General features: G+C 39.7%; 1 protein-coding gene across 1 annotated transcript in view; it reads right to left on the bottom strand.

The window, feature by feature from the left end:
- PACRG (parkin coregulated) overlaps window positions 1-18,691 on the bottom strand; it is a gene marked incomplete at both ends in the record, with an annotated part of 502,240 nt that overhangs the window by 200,517 nt on the left and 283,032 nt on the right. The window contains one exon of the mRNA XM_080700312.1: window positions 7,848-7,997. Within this exon, the coding sequence (XP_080556438.1) occupies window positions 7,848-7,997 (150 nt within the window). The remainder of the gene's footprint in view (window positions 1-7,847; window positions 7,998-18,691) is intronic.

Below are 18,691 nucleotides of genomic sequence, written 5' to 3'. Positions count from 1 at the left end.
CTCGTACCTCTCTGGTAGTCAGCAGCATTACAGAAGAAAGAAAACAAACAAACAATAAGCTGCTATCTCCCTTGCTCAAAACCTACCTAAATCTCTCCCCACCCCTCTCTCGGTTGGACCCAGGGGCATTCTACCTCTGAGCTACACCCCAGTCCTTTCTATTTATTTATTATTTTGAAACAGGATCTTGCCAAGTTGCTGAGGCTGGCCTTGAACCCACAATTCTCTCGTCTCAGCCTCCTAAATGGGATTATAGGTATGTGCCACAAAATAGCGTCTGGCAATCCTCCTTTTTCAACTAAACAAACCCTTCTTGCTGAAAGGTGGAAAAAGGAGGGGCTCCTGCTGTTGTTGAAAGGAGTTTGCATTAGGTCCTTCACAGCAAGTCTCAGAGCTACAGAGTGTGAGGGAGGAGAAAAACCCACAGCCCCGGTCTTCACTTAAAAAGACGGGGTTCTGCTGGGCGTGGTGGCATAGGCTTGTAATCCTTGTGCTTGGGAGGTGGAGACAGGAGGATAGCGCAGGTTCAAAGCCAGCCTTGCTGGTTTAAGAGACCCTGTTTCCAAAAAATATATAAAATTGGTCTGGGAGTGTAGCCCGGAGGTAGAAGGGTTCCATCCCCGGTACCACCAAAAAAAAAAAAAAAAAAAAAAGAAAAAAAAAAAGACAAGGTTCTCTCTCTGCATGTCTTGGGACCAAGCATATCCACTCTGTGGTGGACTGAATAGTGTCTCCCCAAGTTCACGTCCTTTTCAAAGCCTCCGAGTCTGAATGTATTTGGAAAGATGACATTGTTAAAACAATTCTTTTAGGTGAAGTCATACTGGAATATGGTGGGCTGTTAACCCAATCCTCAGGAGGACTGGTGCCCTTATGAGAAGAGGAGAAGAGACACAGGGACACAGACACAGGGAGAAATGCTGCGTGAGGATGGAGCCAAAGACGGGGCAATGCGGCTCCAAGCCGGGGACGCCAAGGATGCTAGCCCCTCCACGAGCAAGAGACGTCAGGATTCTCCCCACCACCTTCAGAAGCAGCGTGGCCCTGCCAAGATCTTCTCCTAAATTTGGAATCTCCAGAACTGAGCGACAGTAAGTCTCTGTTGTCTAAAGCCACCCAGGAGATTTGTTACGGAGTTCACAGGAAATGGACACAGGGAACAAGCCGTCAGACATGGATTCTAATTTATTTGGTCATCATACTACCAGCTCCTGTTTCTAGATGTGGACAGACAACTCTGAGAATAACTTTTCTCTCTGGGCAAAAACCAGAGAGGCCTACTGAGGAAAGTGTTAACAGGTGTGAATTGCAGCATGCGCCTGCCCCACCTCCCCATGTGATTTTCCACAAGTGAATTTTGAGTCGAACATAAGTGAAGGGGTCTTAGTGAAGAGTAAATGCATTTAACCTGGTGAGTATTTGTGGATTTCATAATGGGAAAGAGGTGTGCAAGGCTTGGCCATGTCTGGTGGCCATGGAGGGTGGGGAAGCCATGCCAGTGCCAGGACTGTCGGTTATTGCATAACTATCTGTCTCTACAGATAATGGATCCTCCATCCTGTTCCCAGAGAGTTTCCAGGTCTGGAAGCTCTGCTTCTAAGGAAAGCTTGGAGGAAACTGGGACATTGAACTGAGAGATGTGAAGGCTGAGGAGGAAGGGAAGTTTTCCATAATTTCTTGAAGGTCTTATTTGGAAAAGAGACTAGGCATTGTACTGTGTAGTTAGACTACAGAGACACACCAGATAGAGATATGAGACACAGATTTAGTTTTAGCATAGGACACTTCTCTTTCAAAGTAGAACAGAGTACCTCATGGAGTAATGGGTTACTTAGGATAAGACAGAATGAACAAGATTGGTCATGTAGGCTGAATTAATAATTTCACATGAACATCTACTAATGACCTAATTCTACTATGCAGCAAGCAAGGAAAAGAATACTCAAACAAATGTTTTGCCTTTTGTGATACTACTGATCACATAGTTTAGTAAATGGCAGAGATGCTCAGATCAAAAGGCCTCTTCACCTATTTTCCAGGTTTGCTATGATCCTAGGATTCACTGGACCATCCAGCCACCTCTGCATGAGAGAGCTAGTGCTCAGAGAGACTATCTATACACACAACAATTCTAAATCTACACAATAGTGTTCATTCAAAATCTAATTTTCAGAAATTTGGGGGTAGTGGTTCTGATAACTGTCTCAAGAAACTTAGGACATCCGAGTACTTTTGAATCTAATGAACCTGATAATTTCCAATGAATTCTGAAGCAAATTTCCAATACACAAATCAGGGACTCAAAATTGTCTACAATCCATGAAGACTAAACCTTAATTTCAAAATTAAACTAAATTTCTGTGATGAAAGATAACCTTGTACAAGTCAATTGCTGAGACAGAAAAACCCAAGTCCTTCTATTTTGGCAAACTATCAGCTGCTCAAAGTTCATAATATTTTAAAGGATCATGAGTTCAGGTTTGAAAGGATCAGATTTCACAGAACTAAGGGAGATATCTGAGGGGGTTCAGGTAGGTTGTCTAAAATGCTTAGGTTCTTGAGAAGTTGTTTCAAGAAGCTATCAGCACACCAAATGCTGTGTGTGTATTTTAGATCACTTTTAACCTCACTACAATGTATAATTACAATGCATAATAGAAGTATATAAAATAATTTTTAATATTTTTATAAGTCACATATCAGGAGCAAATACTGGTTTAAACATTCTAAAATTATGAACATTTAATGTATTCTTATTACCTACATGTCTTATTGTGGCTGTATTTGAATTGAAAATTTTAAGTCTTTTAATGGATTTCTATTTGTTTATAGTGGTATACATCCTAGGTTTATCTCAGATAATTCTAAAACTGCTTGATTTCTACAAACATGGCAACATGACATTTAATTATTATATTTACTTTTGCACAGTCATAACACAAACTTAGGTTGTTATCAGAGGGTCTGATGCCTGGAGCCTGAACTGTTTTAGGTGCTATTGGTGCAATTAGAAACAAAGCATTCAAAGTGAGGAGCTGGGGTTCCTGGAAGGTCCTGCTCTGCTGGCAGAGCTCTCCCGCTACCTGTGAATGTTTAATGCCATTTATTGGCTCATGCCCCTTAAATGTAATGTACTACATTACTAATTTTGTAGTCAGATCTGAAAGCTATAAATTGAACATTCCTTTGTCTTAATTTTCTATAACCTTTAATAACATTTATGAAAGAAGAGAGGAAAGATGAAATTGCTGCTGATCACACGACAAGTGCGCTCCGAGGATGTTTTATAGAAACATCTCTTTCCCTTTCACCTCATAGCAGTCACTGGAGACACAGCTCATCTTAGACATCTGAAACTCATAGTGTAAATTCAGGGAAGCGAATTCAACAGCTTAGATACCAGTTTGAATCTTCCAAAGAGGACCTTGATTTGGGCTTCGTATCTCACGTCTAGCTTATCCCAGGCTCTCACTTTTAAAGGTGAAATTCCCCCCAAATACCACTCACATATTGGAGCTTACAGATTATACCAAGAAGGAATGGACTTGAAAACCACGTATGCTTGAATGAATCCTTCAGGTCATTTGTCCACTCACCTGACACTCAGAAACCACAGGCAAGATGAATCCTTCAGAGCAAAGTGCTTGACAAGCTTCTGAGGCCAGGAAGCTGCACCTAAACCCCAAGCCAGGAAGGGCCAAGGCCCCAGTGGGAGGAGACCCACCGGCCCACACAGTGCTTCCCACCCCCAGCTGAGATGCTACATAATAATTCATATATCATGACTGTATTTCATATTAGACCATATAATATATTTGCACAGTAGTGAATATATATAGCACTTGTACAGTATTAAATACATAAATATAAATATCAAAACATCAAATAATAATGGATTAAATTATATTATAAAATAATGATAGCTATTTTATTTAACCCAGTCAAGTCCAGGCTCCATGTGAAGGGGCTACCATGCTCACTGTTTCTAATTATCATGCCAACCCTCGCAAAAGCTGGTGTTACTCACTTTTTATAGCTGAAGAAGCTGAAGGCCAGGGAAGCTGAGCGATGTGTGAAAGGCCACCTCGGTCTCCCTGGCTCTGCAGCCTCCCCTTTCTGCCACATTAGTATTCACATCAGATTTATTGCTTGTTGTTGTGAGCACAGCTAATTTAAACTTTGTGAAAAATGTTATCCATACATAAAAGTACAAAGCCATGCCCTCTTCTAGGACAAGAATAACCTTTAGGGGCTGGTCTTAAGTTGTAATGCCTATAACGTATGGATGGGGCCAAGATGACGCTCTGCTCCTCCCTGTCCTTCTTTGCTCCTGGGTGGGTCCCCTGAGATTTCAAGCCTGGCTCTCCTCATTGTGGGAAATTGGTATACGCTTTGTCCAGCTGCCTGACTACTCAGAGAAAGTTCATTTAACATTAAAATAGGACAGCCATTGTAAAAAAGATCAGACGGTAGGACTAAAGCTAAAGTTTGCACTTCAAGGGGACAGACACAGGGCAGGGTCACTATATTTGAAAGACTATCATCCCTCATTCTTTTTTTCTGTCATTTATATCTGGTCTCATTCTAAAAGGGATTTCGTGGTGGGATTTAAAAGAAATATATTTGAATCTGATTTTAACAAGACACTGATTTACATAAAAGACAAGTAGGAAAAAGAGAAATAAAAATGCAAAATTGTTCTTAAATTCAATGAAAATGAGGACGTGTCTTTCTAATGCCACATACTATAAATTTCTAATGTAATTTTAATCATAAATAATTATATCTGTTGCTAAGATGTTACTAAGACATCTGTTTAAATAAAGTAAGTATTATGGTTCTGTGAGTATGGATAACATATCTATAACCACAAAGCAGGATTTATTAAAGCTAAATCATTTTTCTAGTGAAAGTATGACCGCAATTGGAAATCCTGTGATAAGCTTCTTCTGGCAGAATTGGATCTAGGATAACACAGCCACTTTGAAGAAGAGCTTTAAGTTTTTATAGCTAGAATGCTCCAATTTTGTAATAGGACCCTCTGAAAACACAGCAAACTACATTATGGCTTTGAAGTGACAGGTTTCTAAGATAAGGAGAAAATGAAGCTGAAACTAATATTTCCCCCCTCAAATATCAGAAGAGTATTAGGCAGGAAAATAGTTTGAATGTAGAATTACTGTATTAAGAAATGTTCTGAAAGAGCTAGCTGTGTTTGAAACCAATTAAGAACTATAGTATAAGCTATAATTTTTCCACAGTAATAACCTATTAATAGGGATATATTCCTAAAGCCAATCACTTTCTTTGTTAGGTATATGAACATTTGTGAATTATAGAGTTAAAGAAAAACTACAATGAAGAAGCAGTAGAAACCCAAAGCCTTGCTTAACAGATGAGAACTCCCAATGAGATGTATCTGTCTCTGTGATAGCGTGTCAGTTCTTCCTTGTAGGCTTCCTGGAGGATACGGGAGATTCGAATTGTCTTTTGAATATCACCAATTTTCTTCTTTTATACAGTGATACAAAATGATGCTTAAATTTAAGTTCCAGATTTTTCTGTGTCCCTATAATAGATTAACACACTGTCATAGCTATCTGTCCCTCTATGGTTAAGCGAGGGAGGAAAAGTGTGCGGAGGCTCAACTTCCATGATGGTCAAGTACAGAGATGTGTTAGTCAGCTCTCCATGATATGACCAAACATCTGACATGAACAACAGATTTATTCTGGCTCAACAGTTTCACTCAGTCCATGGTCCACTGGCTCCATTTTTCTGACCAAGATGAGGCAGAACGTCATGGAGGAAGGGCAGGGCAGAGGAAAGTTGCTCAGCTCGTGGCAGGCAGGGAGCAGAGAAAGAGAAGGAAAGGCACTGGGGACAAGATATAGTCGTCAAGGGCAAAGCTCCAGTAACCCGCTTCCCTTAACAGCGCTCCCCTGCTTAGAGCTCCCACCACCTCCCAGTGGTCCATCCAGCTCTCAGCACACTAACCAGCTGATGAGCTCAGAGCCCTGGCGGCCAAAGCACTTCCCCAAAGCCCACCTCTGAACACCGCCGCACTGGGAACCCAGCCTTCAACACAGGAGACTTCGCAAGGGCACTTCACAGCTAGGCAGGACAAGAGACAAGTACTCACACGGCCAAAATGCTGCTAAGAGGCAAGTTGAGCAGGAAAGCCACGAGAGTAACAGAACAAACAAGCCCCGTGAGGGTGACGAGGAATTTCTTGCCATTTCCCACACTTCAAGAGTGTTACCTAGGACCTTTAGAGGTAGCTCTTCCCTGACTCTTCCTTTCCTTTAATAACTTCTCCTTTCTCTTCTTTTCTCTTTCTTCTCTCGTCTCTCTCATCTCCACTTCTGTGTCTGTCCTTACTTTTGGTATCTCTGTCTCTAGCTCCCCCATTAAAATTTCAATATGATGAATGAACTTGGAGCTTCTTTATGAATATTAATTGAACATGTGTGCATGTGGGATCATTTTATAATTCCATGAATATATATGGTAAATATGAATTATGAGTGAAAAATATGTAAATTGCTATTTTTCACAAAGTAGGAATACTATTACAAAAGCATTAAGTTTGGACATTTAGAGACTGAATTAATAAAGCCCAGTTTTTACTTTTCTCAGAGAGTAACCATCTTGCCTGAATGAACCGCAGCTCTTCAGATTATTTAGAATTGTTAAATTCCCTAAGTCCCACTTGAAGTCCTTTGCATTAAATGCATCTAGTATTAACCATATAACTAGATCCTACTACTGATGGATAGCTAAAGAATTTCTAAGAATTCATGGCTTCCTAAATAGTATATGCCTGAAGCGGACTTCATAGAACTCTAGTATTAATATAAGAAATACTGGTTCCAAACAAAGGGTTTGTTTGTAGTGGGAACTGCCATACATTCAGCTTTTTGTTTAATTTTTTTCTCGCATGTACAATGAACAGATCATGTTGCGAAATTTTCATGCAGAGTTCCACTAAATTACCAACTTATTTACATGCTTGTCAGGGACTAACTTCAATTGACTTATACAATGCATGTGAGAAGTAAAGAACTTCAAAGTTAGCAGCAATAAAGGAAATTATATTTGCATTATTTGAAGAAAACCACACTATCAACAAACAGATGCACATCCACTGCTTGCCAAGAGATCATGAAAAACTTACTAAATTTTTTTTAAGGTAAAACAGATTCATTTGTGCTCATCTGTTTTCCAAAACTTATAAAGTATTATTTAAAAAGTAAGTAGAAATGGATGTATATTTTAATCAGTACTCACCATCCACTTAATAACTATAAATGATTAATTAAGGAAAATTATTGAATAATTAGTAACCATAAAATATATTTCCTACTTTTTTTTTAGAAATGGGAGAATCTATATGAAAACATTCTAAATCACTTACCAAATTTCAATGGTGCTTTAAACAAATCATTCTAATCACTACAAATAAAGCTACTGAAATTCTAGTGGAAAGTACCTAAAGGTAGAATTACTTTTTTTTAAAAAAAGAACAAACTCAAAACCTACTAATGTATCCAAACACTATTTTTAAAAATTTACAATTTAATTAATGCAAGCTCAGAGAAGTGCTTCAGTGCTTGTGTGCTGAGTAAGACAGCTGTATGTGTGAGGAGTAATAAATGAAACTGTTAATTTTACTGTTTCCCTCAGGAGTGGCAGAAAGGGGAGGGGAAAGTACACTATTCAGATCTCCAAGTAGGTCCAGGTTTCTATGCAGTAATACATCCTAAAAGCATGGCTCATTAACTCTACTTCAAACCACTCCCACTGTTTAGGGCTCAGAAGACATTTTGACTCCTGGGATGACTCACCGTTCATATTCTTAAAGATGTTCAGGATGGGAAGGATTTGCCGGTAGTAGGGCACCAAAGCCTCGCCCACCATCTCAGCTGACACAACCAGATGCTGAAGGACTTTGAGCGTGACACAGATGACCTGTCGGTTTCTGAGGTTCAAGGCATCTAGACGGTAGGAACAAGAGCAAGCATGAATTCTACAGTGTTCAGGTGCAGCAGGGATGTGTTTAATCAAACCACGCTCTACTGAGAATCACTAACGGGCCTCATCATTACAGCTTCCAGGGATGCAGTGTAGATCCAGTGCTGAGAACAGATTGCTTGATGGCTACTTAATCATGTGCTGGTTCCTACAGTTCCCAGAATGCGGTTCATTCTCTTCAGAGAAGAGGGAATAGAAGGTACAAAAGATATGAGATCTCTATTGCCATTGGGCTTTAAAGGGAGCCAAACAAGTTAACAACGGAGATTATTTTTTTGCAATAATTTTTTCCAGCTAAAAATCCATGCTATGCTTAAATCCATTACCTTAGAATCTACCTTTATTTGGGGAAGAGGGCTGGGCAAGGCATAGGTGTGGAGAAAATATAGACTGGTTATCAACACTGATTATTCTTAGTAGAAGCAAAGATAAAGTGACTGTACATAGACTCTCAAGGAAGTAGGGAAGAAAAGCAAAAATATTAAGTGTTCAGTCTGTAAGAGTCAACACTAATAGGTTATAAGAGACCAAAGGAATATAAACAGTTTAAAGAACAGTTCTGAATGCAAAGTATCCAGCTGTGCTAAAGAGAAAGGGCAAGAGATGGTAAATTGTGGGTACACCGCACCATGCCTGGTTTCAAAAGCCATTTGGCCTGGTGGGGGAGGCAGAAGGTCAAGGAGTCAGGACAGTGATAACTGGCTGTGTGAACCTGGCCAGCTCATGGATACTTTCTAGGTCCCATTTTCCTCCAGTATGCTATTTAATTTCAAGATGACTAGATTAAAATGATTTAGGTAGAAGAGCTATTGAAAAGATCTATTACAGACAGTCTAAGGTCAGTGTAGATAAAATGAATGTTCCAGACTCCCCCAAGAAGTCAAAGACTCTTCCTTTTAAGATGTTCTACCTTCCAATAAAAGACTGACTATGAGTTAATACACATGCCATTTACAGAGAGGCAAAAGGAACCAGACAGTTGGAAGGGATGACACCTTGGTCAATATACTTATGGGAAAGGCTGGTATTGTTCGTGAACTCCTGCTCGTGTTTCCAATGAATCCCATCTCCCTAGCACCTCAAATTCACCATGTTCCAAAGATACAAACAATTTCTTTTTACTGCACTCCTCATACTTATTACAGACACAACCTGGCCATTTCCTGGGCACTCGGAGTCTAGCCTGTTTCTCATAATTGCTTCTGCAATTGTCATGTCCTTAAACCTGTGTTCCCTTACATGCTCACCCCATTCTTCTGGCCCCGGTTCCCACCTCACTCCACTCCTCTGACCTGGGTCTCCACACTTGCTGCCATCCTCATTCTCACTCCACTCCTCTAGTCTGGGTCTGCATCCTCACTCCACTCCTCTGATCCTGGGTCTCCATCCTCGTTCCACTCCTCTGATCCTGAGTCTGCATCCTCGCTCCACTCCTCTAGTCTGTGTCTCCATCCTCACTCCACTCCTCTGACCTGGTTCTCCACACTTGCTGCAATCCTCATCCTCGCTCCACTCCTCTAGTCTGGGTCTGCATCCTCACTCCACTCCTCTGTTCCTGGGTCTGCATCCTCGCTCCACTCCTCTGATCCTGGGTCTGCATCCTCGCTCCACTCCTCTAGTCTGTGTCTCCATCCTCACTCCACTCCTCTGACCTGGGTCTCCACACTTGCTGCAATCCTCATTCTCACTCCACTCCTCTAGTCTGGGTCTGCATCCTCACTCCACTCCTCTAGTCTGGGTCTGCATCCTCACTCCACTCCTCTGTTCCTGGGTCTGCATCCTCGCTCCACTCCTCTGATCCTGGGTCTCCATCCTTGCTCCACTCCTCTAGTCTGTGTCTGCATCCTCGCTCCACTCCTCTAGTCTGTGTCTCCATCCTCACTCCACTCCTCTGATCCTGGGTCTCCATCTTTTTTTCACCCTGTGGTTCTGGCCCTCGGAGCTCCTGCACTGAAACACTTGCCTGCTCTCTATCAGACTTCTTTTATTTTCTTTTATCCCCACTCCTTCAACCTATCTTTTCTCACCGCTGCTGGATTCACCTTCCTACAGCTATTATTTTATTATCCTACCACCTGCTCAAAGAGCAGCATTCCTCTACCCCATTTCCTAAAGAGTAAAGGACAAACTAGCCAGCACAAAGGAGGCTTTCAGGATGAGCTTGAATTAAACTAAATCCTTAGTTTAAAGTCCAAGGATATGAAGCATCATTTAGTGGTTTCACAGCTATTTCCTTTGGAATCATTAAGAAGTTTTTAAAAATAAAATGCAGGTCAGCTGTATCCCCTCCAGAAACAAACTAGGCTTGGGGGATGATAATACTTCAGAGAAGCCCCATAATTTCTGGTCCATTCAAGACTGCTTTCTCGTTTGGCTTGAAAATAAACACAAATATAATGAATAGAGACTGTGCAGCCTTAGCTTAGGGAACCCACCTAAATATAACTATAGAGCTCAAAAGGCTGATGGCTCATTATTACAGCATTTAGACACTTTTCAGGCCATACCATATCTTCTGGAAAACAACTAAAAATAGAATGCTATAATTTAGTCTAAAAGCTTTGGTGGTAATGAGACATTTAAGAATAAAGCCCCAGAGTTGCACAGGAAGGCAGAGAGGGAGAAGGGCATGTAGTGCATTACATCACCAGAAGCAAAGGCTCTGGTCCAGTGTAAAGAGAAGACCCAGATCAGTTTACCAGAAGAGAACCAGGAGCCTGCAGAAATACTGTTCTGAGGATTATGAGCAGTAGACAATCTTTCAGAAAGTCTACCAACAAAGCCCAATGTGTCTAGGTTTCAGGATGGTACAGATCTATGTGATGATTCATAATATGGATTATCATAATATGTGCACCTCTATAGGCCAGAAACTAAACTGCACTTTACATATATTAGTTTACCAATCCTCCTTCATCAAGTATTTATTCAGAGTGTATTACGTTTGTCACTATTTGTGAATTAGGAAGACAGAAATGAACAAGATAGCTATGGATCCATCCTGGGGGGGGGGCTAGTGCAATATGAAAGAAGATATTACACAAATATTGCAAAGGTGATGATTATTCCTAAGAAGAATATACTACTGAGGCAGGTGGTTACAGGGTTACCTATCCTCGCCTATAGATCAGGGAACACTCCCAGGAGTAGGGACAAGTCACAGGATGAAAAGATGTTATTTAGGTAAGGAGCTTCCAGGGCACGGGCAGCATGCCAGGGACTGATCGCTGAGAAGGACAGAGTGCTCTCACAACCGTCTGCTTTGGCTTCCATGATCAAGATCCCACTGAGGACTGGGTTCGCAGTCCCAGAGAGCAGAGAGATTCTCTAACCACCGTCCTCACGGCAAAGGCGTCTTTCTTGGGGTTGTCTGGAGGTGGTGAGAAGTAGATGGTGTGTAGAAAGGAGGGTGAGGAAGGGGATTGTGGGAGGGAGGTGGGAGAAGAAGGCTGGATGAAGAAGCACTTCAAAGAATACAGGAAATTGTCAATACCAATCTCAACAACTTGTACTGGGAAGGGAAGGGGGCAGGTAGGATTTGGAGGGAAACACTGAGCGCCAGGTGCACGTGCTTCTATCACTCTGAACCTCATTATGATGTATAATTACAAGACACTAAATGATATAAAAATAAATAAATTATAACATAGACACGAATGGGAAAAAAAAGGATGGAAAAAACCCAACTGCCTAAACGTTCAGTACGTCTTCCCAGGCTAGGGGAGCCCCTGGCCCCGTCCTGCCTTACCAGCCAGGTAGAAGCAGACTTTTGGGATCTCTTTTCACCCCTCCCCCATTTCCACCCTTAAAAAGAACATATAGCCACATCTAGCTAAGTGTTTCACACACTGGGTAGTGAGAAAGGATAGGAATAGAAAACAGAAGCGTATGGGTATGTTGTGTATACTTTTTATATCTTATAATAAATGTTTGACTGTGTGCATATAGTCCTCATTCCAGTTTGTGGGTTTGGGATTTTTTTCAAGAAAGCCTTTGTTGACACTATAAAGTCACAAGAATGAGAATCTATCAGCAGGCTTCGAAGAGATAACGGTCTAAATGTGACTTCAGCAAAGATTCTGGTGGCCATAATGACTCCTGGGTGCTGGCCTGCCAGTGTTCTCTGGGATGTGCAAGCCCAAAGTCTCAAAGAACAGCCTAGAGTGTGTCCACCCACGCCCAATGCTGGAGAAGAGTCTTTCCATATAGAACATAAAAACAATAAATCTCTTATGTATTTTTATTTATACACATGAGTGACACTAGCAGTAAATGTTGGCTGTGTGGATTTATGCCTGTATGTGTTGCTACTTGATCACTTGGGAAGGCACATTAGTGGTCTCTCGCAACAAGAATTGTGATAATAGCTATTAGGAAATTAATTTAATCGCAACCTTGATTGAATTAGTACGGTTGTGATAAATGTCATTGGCATGACAGTGACCCACAAATAAAATGGCTAAATGTTATTCTTAGTGGCATCAAAAATGGAATGCAAGTCCTCCTGAGTGATTGATTAGTCAATAGCTTTAAAGTCTCAGGAATGGCTGGGAAATAAACCCAGGGTGTGCACTAGGAGAGGTCCTCAGCTTCATCGAGAGGGAATTTTTGTTCTTCCGTTTTCCACTCCAGTTCCTCTATTTTTCTTCCTTATCTTGGGTAATTAAGATACAACATTAAGTTGCAAGTTTTTTCTTATTGTCCCAATGGAACTAAAGAAAAAGATTTTGGGGGGAAGGTAAAAGTTCTTTTCCTTTGAAGAAGTATATTAACAGATATAAAGAGAATATGCTTCAGCAGCTTGAAAGAGAAGAAGTGTTTATTCTTGTGTTGATGGGCCTGAAAGCTATTGTCAAGACATAAGTGAAGACTTTGAACTCGAGATTTAAGGTTTTGGAAAGGGTCTAATACGAGGAGTCTACTGACATTATGGAACCTTTCTATTCAGAAAATTGGATTTCTATTGTACTGCTTACTGCCTTCAAGTATAATCAACAAGGCAGAGCTTCCGGATAGAAAGAAATTGCTGAAGAATAAGGAAAATAATTTATAGTGATAAAAGTGATAAAATTTATTCATCCTAGGTGGTTATAAGCTACATGCATGATTTTCTCAGGCATAAAATCCATTATTGCTATGATTTTTTTGCAAAATGAAAACATTTTCTACTATTAGATATGATTTGCTTCTGTAGAATCAGAAAATACAAGAACATTTCTATTAGTTCTTAAAACTAGAAACAACAAAGAAAATGAAAAGCAAGCAATACATTCTGAAAACTATTTTTGACATATGCTATTTAAATGTTAATAGCTTTAATATACAAATAGCTATCATGATCCAATGAAGAAATAAATCTTCCCACCAAAGTGGGCTACGGATGTGAGCAGATAATACACAAATTAATAAATACAAACGAGCAATTACTGTCCTAGAATTGCATATTCGTTGGTAATCAAGCAAAATAAAGTACTTTTTATAACAAGTACTGGTTTATAATTTTGACTATCTGATTATTTTAACACTTAGAGCAGAAACAAGTTTGGGAGAAGAGGCATCTAAAGAGATACAATATTGTACGCCATTCCAACTTCCGATAGGGCGGTTTATCTAGAGCCGTCAAAATACATATAACACTTAACCCAGCAATTTCCTGTATGGGCCTTCAGTCTGAGGAATATGCGCATGGGCACAGAGAGCTACATGAGAGATGTTAAAACCAGTGTTATTTGTAATTAGAAACATTCTTAATGAAAATGATGGATCATTTAAGTACAGTATATTCACACAATGAAAAATTATAAAATTTTTATTCCTCTAAGGAAGAAAAATATATTTTTTGTGGTAGTGGGTATGGAACCCAGGGACATTCTACCTCTGAGCTACACCCCCAGCCCTATTTTTTATTCTTTATTTTGAAACAGGGTCTAACTGAATTGCAAAGGACCTCATTAAGTAGCTGAGGCTGTCCGCAAACCACGATCCTCCTGTCTAAGCCTCCCAAATACTGAGATTACGAGCATGTGCCACCGTGTCCAGCTGAGGAAAAATATTTTCAAAAAAAGAAAATTGCTTATAAGTAAGGAGTATATTATGAAGTATATTTGCACTATGATCTAATTTAATAGAATAATATATAAATAAAATATATAAGTGGAAAAATCACTGGAAATCTTTATAGTTAGATGCTAAACATGACGATTATTTTTTTCCATAGGAATATTTAGACATGATTTTGTCTCTTTAAAACTGTTGTTTAAAATATCCATATTTGGTACATATTTCCCTTTTGTCATTAAACATTATTCTTTGTGTTGCAATTTTAAGCTTTCATAGTTTTGAATTCAAGACCTTTCTCATTATTTTTCTCAATATTTCCTGGACTACTCTTAATCTTTTGTTTTTGAGATGATCTGGCCAAGTTTAAAGGATGGCTGCCATTGAGTAACACTGCAGTCAATGTAGAGCATAACCTGGGACATCGTCATCTTCCTGCTGGGTCTTTCTACTGGGAACATGATATTGCCTCTATTTTTGTTGTTGTTGTTGTTTTATTCAGGTTTCTTAGAAAAATTGTATATAGATGCTGTACAGTTTTGTTAGATTTATTCTAAGAAATTATATTTTATCACTACTTGTGGCAGATTATATCAATATGCTTTATAAAAATTATTGGTGACATATACATTAAAGCTTGTGATTTTTGTATATTTGCTTTGTAAATGACAACTTACTTAATTCCTTTACTGGTTCTGATCAGTTTTAAGTGAATTTGGTTGGGGTTTATAAATAATTATATTATCAAAATTATTTTTAAATTTCTTTGCTCTCTAATATTTATATATCTTGATTTTGATCATATGACAGAGGCCAGAATTTCAAAAGAAAATATTAGAACAGGCATTTTCATTTTTAAAATTATTTATTTATTTATTTATTTATTTATTTATTTTTGCGGTACTGGGGATGGCTCTCAGGGGCATTCTACCCTTGAGCTTCACTTTCAGCCCTATTTTTTATTCTTTATTTTGAAACAGGGTCTCACTGAATTGCAAAGGGCCTCACTGAGTAGTAGTTGAGGCTGGTCGCGAATCTCAATCCTCTCATTTCAGCCTCCCAAATGCTGGGCTTACAAGTGTACACCACCACACTCAGCTCATTTTTATGTATTTTAATACCTTAAGGGACTTATTTATATTTATCATATTAAGTGAAGTATTTATAAAATAAAATATGCTATTTAACTACTAAAGTATACGGTTCAGTAGTATTAATTACATTCACAATGTTTTATAGCTATCACAACTATCTTTCCCCCAAATTTTGCAAAACTTACAACAGAAATTCTGCACCCACTAAGCAGATTCTCCTCTAGTCCCTGCTAATCTCTACCCAACTTTATCAACTTTCTGTCTCTATGAAATTGCCTACTATGGATGTCTTAAAGTATTTTAAGCATTATGTTTTTCTGAAGTTAAAATATTAAATTAATATTTGAGGTTGTTTGGCCTAATATTATATTTGTTGAATTAGACTGAACTGGATTAAATTTTGCTAGTTGAAGGGCGCTAACCATATGCTTTACTAATTTATAAAGTAGAAAAATTCAAAATATATTTTCCAGCTCAAATTTAGGTTTCAAAATTGTAGATTTTTTTCTTTTCATAACAGAACTGAAATGCTGTAAGTATGAGTTGCCCTGGCTTCTCACATTCTTGGACAGGTAAAGCATCACAGATTCAATCTGTGTTGGCCAAGGCTGGGCCCCAGCCTTATGTACACGTTGAACACCTCTGATGGCAACTCAAAGTAAACTTGCCCATGCTCCGCACTGTTGGAAGGCAGGGTGGGACTTGTCTGTTTGAAGCACCTTGTTTCTCTGGGTTAGCTCATCTTGAAGGAATGGGATGAGGAGATAATGACCAAAGAAAGGAGTTGTTAGCCTTGACACCATTTTCAGAGTTAAACCAAATGATCATCCACTGTGTCCAGCAGATACTACTTCTAAAAGTTAGTTTCACTTCTTTCTCTGATTGAGAATAGGTATCTGAATTTTTTCACAGCTCTCACACAGAAGTAGTGGACAATGAAGAAGGATATAATACACATGAGCTTTTCAGAATTCCAAAAACTGATATATATATTTTTTTCAGAATTCTGAAAATTTATATATACATATATATAATAGAAGATGGACAAATAGACCAATTCGAACAGCCCTTTCCTCACGAACAAAGGAGTTTGAAAACTACACACTGCTAAGTCTGATCACAATATACAGTAAAAATCTGGGCCTGCTTATGTAAGCAAGTGATTCAGGGGCTTCTAGAGAAACATGAACTAAGGAAGCTCACTGAATTTAGGCAAATCAAGCTAAGACAATGTATTCTACTATGTTTACTCATAAAGTCGATTATAAACAGAGTACTTAAGCCAGGCATCTGGCCAGGCTGCTCTGGTTATTCTTAGAAGTAAGATATGGGAATAATATACGAGTTAGAGCTTCTTTCTTTTCTTTCTTCCTTTCTTTTTCTTTTTTCTTTTTTTTCTTTCTCTCTTTTTTCTCCTGTGTAAACAACTGAACTCAAGTACTATGCAACAATGATTTGGTGTCAGCCTGAACAGTCCTTGCTGGACTACCTCATAGGTCTGTATTTGACCTACTTCAGCTCCAGCTAACATTTTTCATATAATTTGGATGAGTATCATAAACATTATAGAATCCAAATTCATTAGTTTTTGGGTTATTTGTTTGTTTGTTGACTCAAAGTTAAGAAGTTTGCAGAGACATGACCATGAAAAAAGCCAGAAAGGTAAAGTAATTACTTTATTTCAACCTAGATTTGGCACTCTGCTATATTTTATACTTGTATAATCTCATTAATCCTTATAACATCTCTGGGAAATGCATTTTTACTATCTCCTGGGAGAGTAGAAGGAATTAATTGGCCCAAGGACAATGACAAGCTGGGAGCTGGCTTGCCTGAGACCAAAACCTGCATTCCACCTGCTTAGACTTCTCTCCCTCCCAGCATCCCATTGGTCATTGGACACTGTCCGAATGGGGCCAGACTGGGGATGTGCTCAGGAGAAATGTCAGAAGCTGCACAGTGACCAGAGACTCCAGCTGGGGCTTTGAGCAGGAATCCAGTGCCCGCTGGGTCCTGAGCACTGGGGACTTGTCCTTAGTGATGAAGCTGAATTTCATGGCATCTTTTGAAAAGCAAAGCACATCCTCACAGTCGTGCTTCCCTGACTGGAGCTCGGTCCTCTTGTGGAAGGAATGGCAAAGACAGTCCGTGTGACTAAAACATAAGCTCTGATTAAGTCAGAGGTGGTGATGATGATGGTCACAGCAGTGATAACACCTACCACATATATCCCACGTGCTCTGCTGAAAGTCTTCAAGTGCATGATCTCAGAAATAACCCAATAAACTGTGTGCTATTATTGTTCCGATTGTATAAATTAAGTGATCCTTGACACTTATTTGGGAATTACAAAGGGATAGTCAGGGCATGATGGATTCTGTCTGGAACCTCTCCTTGCTATTTTTACTCTTTCTATTATTCTATCATGCCCTCTGGCACAGCAGCTCTAGCCTGCATCCCCTTACTTCTGTGGCTTCCACCATTGTCGTTTGGGTCTCCCTTTCTCGTTTTCCTTATTCATATGGGGCTAGGTCAGATTTTGATTTTTCTTTATAGGTCCAGAAGGATCTGGCAAGTTCCCAGCTACATGCTCAATACTTCTGAGAATGTCTTTTAATCTCTGCCTAGGATTACTACCATTGTGCTTTTAACAACACATTATTTCTATACATGAATTCATGCAAAGTAACCTGTATGAACAGGTTTTTCATTATGACTATATTGGATGGGAAGTTATAGGCAGCATGGCAGTGGATAGGTCAGTGTGAGAGAACTGGGTAGAGAGGCAGACGGAAGGAACAGTAACCATGAGACAGTGCGACCTGAGAGCCTGCTCAGCAGTGCTGCCCGGGTCTGGCCGTTTCTCCATGACTCCACCTCGTTACAGATCTCTCAAGACCATATTAATTTTCTTATTTTAGACATGAGAAATTATCTCCTGGGTTCAAGAAGATGGATTAATTTGTACAAAGTGGCAGGGCCAGTGCAAGAACCCACGGCCTTCCTAACACTCCATATTAACTCTCAGAGAGGCAAAGGTGGTCTTGAGCATGAGATTACTAAAGGCCCACAAGTTGGAGGCGAATTCTTTAGAAAATGAATGTTTTAAGCTAGAAGATTCCAGATTCCTCCATAGCTATGGGTTTTTACTTGGGCCTTTCAACTGGGCAGTAGAGACTATGTTTGCTGCGTCGATAAATTTACCCTAAATCTCAAATTAGCCATGGTACATATTCACATTGGGTCAATGCTGGGAGGAGGGAAGAGAGATTGAGAGACCGGTGCGTTTGTCTCTGAAATGTCTCCGTTGACAAGGAACCGGGTCTCTTCCTTCTGAATCCACTGGACAGCAGGTTTGTGGCTTCGTATAACTGGACAGCTGAGAAACTGTGAAGAGTGGCTGGATGGGTGGGTAGCAGGCGTCTCTGTCCGGGAACTGGTCTTACTGGGGCAAGCCCCTCACTGCACTATGGGCGGGCTGCGGCTCCAGGTAACAGAGTCACTGG

The sequence above is a fragment of the Muscardinus avellanarius genome (genome assembly GCF_963383645.1).
Source record: "Muscardinus avellanarius genome assembly, chromosome: 8".
In the NCBI taxonomy this organism is placed as follows: Eukaryota; Metazoa; Chordata; class Mammalia; order Rodentia; family Gliridae; genus Muscardinus; species Muscardinus avellanarius.
The sequence above is the reverse complement of the archived record's forward strand: the minus strand, read 5'-3'. Positions and strand labels throughout refer to the sequence as shown.